We start from the raw sequence: 8,416 nt of genomic DNA on the forward strand, positions 1-8,416 counted from the left end.
CAAAACATTCTATTCGAGGAATAGCGCGAGTACAAGTCAAAAGTCAAAATAACTAGACTACGCTAGTCTTTACACGTCTCACGCGTCACTCGTACTCCTGTAAGGAAAACAAAACTAATAGGGTGAGCCAAAGCTCAGTGATGATCCAGATATCAAATTGTCCAGCAAACAAGATAATAACAAGGTAATAGTGAAATAGCGAGCAAACAAGTTCAAGTAAAGAGATAATACTTCAAGTAGTCAAGAAATGTGTGGATCATGTTCACAAGTAAGGATACAGTTGCTCATGTCTCGACTCCATCCCAACTTGATCAAATAGTAGTTGACACTCCGCCAACTTTCAAGTAATAACTAGTCCAGAAAAAAACTCCACTTCTCGCCAGTCTCCATCCACCAATCAACCCCCTTCTCCGAGCCCGCACGCCACACGAAACACAGGTGGTAATACTCGAGTATACCGAATTGTCGAGGAGATAACACTCCAGTCGACCTTACTAGTGACCCAGGGTTTGTTATCTAATCGACCAGGTCCTTGCCGGCTCGACTCGATTAACTAGCCACAGGGTTTCTGGAATTCCAGGCATAATATAATTCATGTGCATGTAGAGCAAGTAAAGTAAAGTCGATAAACAAGAACAAATTTGGATAGGGCAAGTGCGATAAAGTACACCCTTGCTCTATCAAATCACATATATATCACGTATTCACGTTGATCAAAGATAAATGGCAAATATCGAGTTCAATCAGATATTTGGAAGCACTCACCAAAATAGTGCCTCTAGTGCTCGTGTCTGGGTGGTACTCCGGATTTGGAGTCCAAATCTGCGATAAAACTTAACTTGAGAACTTTGAAAATCAACTAAGGTTCGAAACTTAAGCGTTTCGTTCATTAAGAATCAAGAAATTGAAATTCACTTGAGAAATAGTCGTGAAATAGTTGCTCGCTTTTCAAACTGAAAAATTTGATAACATGTTTGCTTGGAGATGACTTTTGAGTCAAAAGTGCAAGTAAAACGGTTTCATAGTGATTCATATCGTTTTCCTAAGAGTACAAGTTCGGCCAAGTCCTAACGTATAACCCTCGATAAACAAAGTAGCAAAGATTCTCGATAGTTCAAGTGATAATCACTTCTAACCTTTACTCAAGTTGCAAGTATAGTTTTCTAGTCCTCAAGCGTAAATTTGGGCAGCATGCCCTTTGTTTTTACCTAATTTTCCAGCCATTTATGGATTCATTATTTTTCCTCAACCAATCCCAAAGTCATACATATCATAAATTCAAGTAAATAGCCGTTCCATAGGCTCATAACAACATAAGAACAAAAATCAAAGTGATAACAAGTGCGGAAATGTAACCTAGCAAAAGACAGATTTGACGTGGGGTTGCGGAAAGAACACATCCGAGGCTACGCTTATCGGATTGAGGTACAACTTATACCGTTTCGAAGCTAAGACACAGGGCTACAATTTTCATGAAGATCACTTAGTCCAGTTTCCAATGCAACCTAGTCAAATTCCCAATTTACAGAACCCAAATCCAACTAGTCGGCTAATTAACCGCACTACCTTTAAATGACTATATCTCAGGTTACCAAGGTCCGATTAAGGTGTTCTTGGAGGATTTTAAAAGCTAAGACAGAACACTAAAACTTTCATGTTTTGGAAAATAGCTAAATCAGTACGGACCATAGTGAATAAATACGATTAACTGGATGAATTGTCCAAAACGGATCACTGGAATGCATCCTAGGCAGCGAGAGTATTTTGGCCTTTTCACAGTCTACATAGCTCCGATTGGGCTGAAATTTTGTAGCAACCTATAAAATACCATTCTGTACAACTTTCATGTTTTAGGCCAAGCCTAATTCGGCCTCTATCTATGAGTACTAAAACCGGACAGAATGTAAACATGAAATTCCAGAAATCTGGAGTTTTTGGGATTTCATGACCATCTATTTATTTTCTTGCTTCCAACACTACCAAAGCCCTTTATATAATCTTATATACAACATATACTAACTATACAGCAAGTTTAGGCAGAAATTTATTAAACCCTAACTTGCATATATCATCCAAAATCATCACAACAACTTGCATATCTTGTAATCAAGCCAAAACATGAACTAGATAACATCTTAAACCAAAATTTAAAAGAACAAGAACCATGATCAGATCTTATACCTCAAAGACAAAGCTTGGAAGAGTGATACTCCACCTCCTTTGGAAATTTTTAGTTCCCCTAACTTCCCAACTCACAACTCACTCTTTAATCGGTTTAGAATTTTGATTCCTCACTGGGATAGTGCAAATCAAGAAGGAAATGGTTTTCTCTTGCTCTCCCTTTCTCTCTCTCTTTTCTCGGACAAGGATCAAAAAAAAATGAAGAAGAAAGGCTGCTCTTATGGTGTTAAGAAGACAAGAGGATTAGGATTAATCTTGACCACAAGCTTGCCAACACTTGGCACCTTCAACACCACACAAAATTTTCTTTTCTTTCCTTGCATTTTGGCCCCAAAATTTCAGCCAAGAGATGACCATGAGGGGGGGGATATTTTGCTCAATTAGTAATGAGCTTGTATGGTAAGAAAGTGGTGATCAAGTGGTGGTTAAATCGGTAGTACACGGTACACGTCGGTTCGCGCCGTTTTTCTTAAAAACACACGTACTAGGATTTTTTTTTTTTTTTTTACTTCCTATTCACTAACTTTATGTCATTGCTCCTAATCACATATTATTTCTCACTTAAAAGTCACTTTTAATCACCAAATTTGATCCTTGCTCTGTACCGAAAATTCATCCGGCGGAAAATCGCGAAAACCCTAATTTTGCTCCAATCTTGAAACCAAAAGTGAAACCCTACTTTCTAGGTTTATTTACACTCATTGTGGAATGATTGGGTAGTAGGGTTTTAATAAATAATAATTTCCAAATAAAAGGCATTTTTGAGAAAAATATAAGAAATTTGCGAGTCCTCACACTCTCTCCCCCTTAAAAGAATTTCGAACTCGAAATTCATACCTTTCATCGTGAACAGGTCAGGATATTTTTCTTGCATGTCCTTTTCTAGTTCCCAGGTTGCTTCTTCCACTTCATGATGCTTCCATAGAACCTTTACTAAAGGAATCTGCTTGTTTTTCAGGTCCTTTACCTTCCGATCCAATATTTGAATAGGTCGTTCTTCATAGGTTAAGGACTCGTCAAGTTCAACATCTTCGGGTGGCAAAATGTGAGTCAGATCCGGATGGTATTTCTTAAGCAGAGAAACGTGGAAGACGTCATGGATTCTAGACAAATTAGCTGGTAACTCGAGTCGATACGCCACCTTTCCTATTCGTTAGAGTATTTTGAAAGGTCCTATGTATCGTGGTTGCAACTTTTTCCCTTTTCCTGCTCTAATTTTTCCTTTCAACGGGGTAATTCGAAGAAACACCTTGTCCCCTATCTCAAACTCCAAATCCTTTCTCCGATGATCGGCATAACTCTTCTGTCGGCTTTGGGCTGTTTGAAATCTCTGGCGGATCACCTTTACCTTCTCGTAGGCTTCCTCAACCCATGGTATTGTAGCCGGATCTATAATCTTTCTTTCTCCTACTTCCTCCCAATGGATTGGGGATCGACATCGTCGTCCATACAAGGCTTCATATGGGGCCATTTGAATAGAGGAATGATAACTATTGTTATAAGCGAATTCAACCAAGGTTAAATATTGACTCCAACCTCCTCCAAAATCCACAATACAGGCTCTCAGCATATCCTCAAGAGTTTGGATGGTTCTCTCAGATTGTCCATCAGTTTCTGGATGATACGCTGTACTATAGTTCAACTTAGTTCCTAGAGGCTCTTGCAATTTCTGCCAAAATCGAGATACAAACCTGGGGTCTCTATCTGATACAATACTCACTGGTACCCCATGTAGTCTCACTACCTCATCCATATAAAGTTTAGCAAGTTTCTCCAAAGGATATTTCATGTTCACTGGCAGAAAATGTGCAGTCTTAGTTAATCGGTCCACTATTACCCAAATTGCATCATGCCCCTTTTGTATTCGTGGCAACCCTAATACAAAATCCATCGTTATGTGCTCTCATTTCCATTCAGGGATCTCTAAAGGCTGTAATAAACCTGACGGCTTTTGATGCTCAACTTTCACTTGTTGGCACGTAAGACACTTTTGTACAAATTGGGCAATCTCCGCCTTCATATTCTCCCACCAATACAGACTTTTAAGATCTTGGTACATCTTATTATTCCCTGGGTGCACTGTATACCTAGAGCGGTGTGATTCCTCCAAAATCTCCCTCTTTAATTCCTCATCCTTAGGTATAACGACACGATTTCAGAATTTTAAGATTCCATCAGGACCTATGTTAAAGTTAGGCAACTCCCCTTTCTTCATTTTTTCCACCCATTTTTGCACCATTGTGTCCTTTGCTTGGCCCTCTTTAATCCGATCCAACAGTGTCGACTTCACCTCAATATTTCCAAAAATCACCTTCTCCGGTTCCAGACGAGGTTTCCACTCACAGACATCTTCTAACAGGCTCCACTCTCCCACTATGGAACTTGCTAGTTGAGCCTTTCGGCTTAAAGCATCTGCTACAACGTTGGCTTTTCCAGGATGGTAGTTAATTGTACAGTCATAATCCTTTAAGAACTCTACCCACTGACGTTGTCTTAGATTTAACTCCTTCTGAGAAAACAGATACTTAAGACTCTTATGATCCGTATAAACCTCGAAAGTTACACAATAGAGATAATGTCGCCATTTCTTCAAAGCGAATACTACAGCTGCAAGCTCCAAGTCATGGGTCGGATAATTCTGTTCATGCGGTTTTAACTTCCGAGATGCGTAGGCAATCACATTCTTATTCTGCATCAGCACGCACCCTAGTCCCTCTCTTGAAGTATCGGTATAAACCGTATAACTATCACTCCCACTGGGCAGAGCTAAAACTGGAGCCATAGTCAATTGTTTTTTAAGCTCTTGGAAACTACCTTCACACTTGACATCCCAAATATACTTTCCTTGTTTCTTGGTCAAGTTAGTCAAGGGTCCTGAAATTCTCGAGAAGTTCTTTATAAATCGGCGGTAGTACCCTGCTAGATTTAGAAAACTTCGCACCTCTGTGGGATTTTCTGGCCGCTTCCATTTGACCACAGCTTCCACTTTCGCCGGGTCTACAGCAAGGCCATCTTTTGAAATTATGTGACCTAGAAATGCCACACTTTCCAACCAAAATTCACACTTACTGAACTTAGCAAACAATTGGTGTTCTCTTAGGGTTTGCAGCACTATCCGCAAATGTTGTTCATGTTCCTCCCTTGACTTCGAATACACTAAGATATCATCAATGAACACCACTACAAACCTATCCAAGTAAGGTTTGAACACTCGATGCATCAAATACATGAATGCCGCTGGGACATTGGTTAAACCAAAAGGCATTACCGCAAATTCAAAATGCCCATATCGAGTGTTGAATGCCTTTTTTGGCACATCCTCCTTTCTAATTCTCAATTGATAGTACCCTTGTCGCAGGTCCAATTTAGAAAACACTACAGCCCCTTGTAACTGATCAAACAACTCATCGATGTGGGGCAAAGGATATTTATTCTTAATAGTTACTGCATTCAGCCCTCGATAGTCAATACATAACCTTAAACTTCCGTCCTTCTTTTTAACAAATAACACTGGAGCTCCCCACGGGGACTCGCTCTCATGAATAAACCCTCGTTCTAGTAAATCTTGCAATTGCACCTTTAACTCCTTAAGCTCAGCAGGAGCCATACGATAAGGGGTTTTCGAAATAGGAGTAGTTCCGAGTACTAGGTCAACCTTAAATTCAATCTCCCTTTCTGGTGGCAGAGACTCCAACTCCTCCGGAAATACGTCCGAGTATTCACTGATTACTGGCATGTCTTCCAACTTAATCTTTTCTCCCGGAGTGTTAATCAGGAAAGCTAAGTAACCGCGTGCCCCACGACTAAACAATTTCCTAGCCCTTATTCCCGAAATAAGCGCAGAAGAGGCTATCATACCCCTCACGTCTAACTTTAGAGTTGCCTCCCCCGGTATACAAAATTCGACCACTTTCATCCTGCAATCTACCCGAGCATGATAGTGAGCTAACCAATCCATACCTAGAATGACATCGTATCCCTTGATGACTAGACTAATGAGGTCAACTACCAATTTCCGTTCACCAACCCAAATATCACAATTCCTATACACCTCATTCGCAAGCAAGATTTGATTACCCGTAGGTGTTCTTACCTCTAAGTCATAAGGTAACCTTTCAACTTTCAAGTCAATTCCAAGCATAAATGCAGGATTAACAAAAGAGTGAGTAGCACCGGGGTCTATCAAAATTTTGACTAACCGGTGAAAAACAGGGATCGTACCTTCTACCACCTCCGTTGGTTCAGACACGGATTGTTGGTCCAGTGAATATACTCTGGCCGGAACCCTCGACCTAGCCCCCCCAACATTGGTCGGCCTTGGGTTTGACCTGGCAGTCGACTGGGTATCACTGATCAACGGGCAGTTGACTATCTGGTGCTCCGTACTTCCACACCTTAAGCACTTCCGAGCCTTTCTCCAACATTCATCCTCAGTATGGTTCGGTTTTCCACAATATCCGCATGTTACTCGGGGAGTAGAGGTCTGACCTCCCTGTGGAATTCCTCTACCTTGTCCTCTACCACTTTGGCCTCCCCTCTGGGCACCTCCTCTCTGAGTACCTCTCCTCGGAGCACATCCCCTAGACGCACTCGAAAACCGTCCATCTCCAGCCCCACGACCGGACTTGGCAGGTGGTACGTTTTGATCACTCCGCACTGACCCTTGGGCTCCACTAGATCCCCCTTTTCGTTTGGTGTGGAAAATTTTCACCTGTGCCCTGGCAATCTTTATCCGTTGGGCCTTTTCCAACACTTCCGTAAACGTATTAATCTGAGCTGCCGCTAAGGTCTCATGTATCTCCACATTGAGCCCTTGCATGAATCTCCGTACTTTCCTTGGTTCTGTAGCAATCAGCTCAGGAACAAATTTTGACAGTTTCGTAAACTGGGTCTCATACTCAGCTACGCTAGAAACTCCCTGTCGAAGTTTAATAAAATCGTCCTCTCGCTTCTCTTGGACGATAGGTGGAAGGTATTTCTCATTAAACTCCCGTACGAATTTTAACCAAGTCCATGCAGTTCCTTCTCTCTCCCATTTGGCCCTAATTACATTCCACCATGCCCTAGCTGGACCTTCAAATTGGAAAGCAGCAAACTGCACCTGCCTCTCCTCCGTATAGTTTAGGGCGGTGAAAATGTTGATCATAGCCTCTAGCCATTTCTCTGCTCCTCCGGGTCTGGTCCTCCCAAGAACTTGGGTGGAGAGAACTTCTGGAATCTCTCTAAAGCTCTATCTTGTCCCATATCGGGATCCCTAGGCTGATTTATAGGGGCTTGACCCTGTTGTTCCACTAAACGGGTCAAAATATTGGTCATTTGCTGGATAGCAGTTGCCACTTGATCTCCCCTTGCAGCTTGGGGTTCAGGTTGTGGCTCAATCGTTGCCTCTCTCTCTTCCCTTGGTTCTTGCATAGGTTCTTGTGCGCGTCTATCCCCACGGCCTCGACTAGGACCGCGTCCTCGGTTAGTTCCCCTGGTTTGACTTCTTCTACCCTCCATGTTTTGGATTTAACCAACTATAAATATATAAACAAAATAAGGTATGGCTCGTGTAACATGTTGCAGAAGGATAAATAGAGGCATTAGAGCACATAATAAACAAATACTTTATACACATAGCAAACAAGTCATATATACATGTCAGCCACGGCAAGTCAGAGGCTATAACAGCCAAGGAACATAGAACAAAAGAAACCCTATTTACATCCACCATGACACGTCAAAGTCAAAAACAAAAGGAGACGTGCCGTCCCACTATGTCCCTAACTATCCCACAAAAATCTCCTCAAACTACAATCCTAAAAAGTCGCTCGGCTAGACGCCGACCCAACCGACTCCGAGGATGCACTCAGCTCCTCCTCTGGGTCCTCCTCAGGATCCTCATCCGGATCCTCCTCAGGAGTACCAGGAACCTCAGGAACTACAGGCGCTTGACCCTCCTCAGCCAAGTCCTGTAGCACATCCTCTACAAGTGCCTCGCACTCGGTCAGGATGTGGTCGGTCCGGTCTCGTATATCCCCAACTACTCGCATCAGACGTCCAGTCGTCGCCTAGGCCTGCTCGTGGTAGGCATCTGTCCGCTGCTACTCCTCCAGAATTGCGGCCTCCAACTCTCGGATCCGGGCTCCCTGATCTCGGAGAGTAGCCTGAAGACGCTCTATCTCCACATAGCACCTACGATTGGTGCTACCCAATCATCTCCGATCGTCATCCACAGCGAGCACGACTCGGTTAG

The 8,416-nt window shown here is 42.5% G+C and overlaps 1 protein-coding gene across 1 annotated transcript; it reads right to left on the reverse strand.

The window, feature by feature from the left end:
- Window positions 1–4,336: 4,336 nt before the first annotated feature.
- LOC140036262 (uncharacterized) lies at window positions 4,337–7,327 on the reverse strand. The gene is made up of 3 exons (XM_072077605.1): window positions 6,403–7,327; window positions 5,653–6,141; window positions 4,337–5,211 (listed from the first exon to the last, which is right to left on the reverse strand). The coding sequence occupies exons 1-3, from the start codon at window positions 7,325–7,327 to the stop codon at window positions 4,337–4,339; spliced, it is 2,289 nt and encodes a 762-aa protein (XP_071933706.1).
- Window positions 7,328–8,416: the final 1,089 nt, after the last annotated feature.

The sequence above is a fragment of the Coffea arabica genome, chromosome 2e (assembly GCF_036785885.1).
Source record: "Coffea arabica cultivar ET-39 chromosome 2e, Coffea Arabica ET-39 HiFi, whole genome shotgun sequence".
In the NCBI taxonomy this organism is placed as follows: Eukaryota; Viridiplantae; Streptophyta; class Magnoliopsida; order Gentianales; family Rubiaceae; genus Coffea; species Coffea arabica.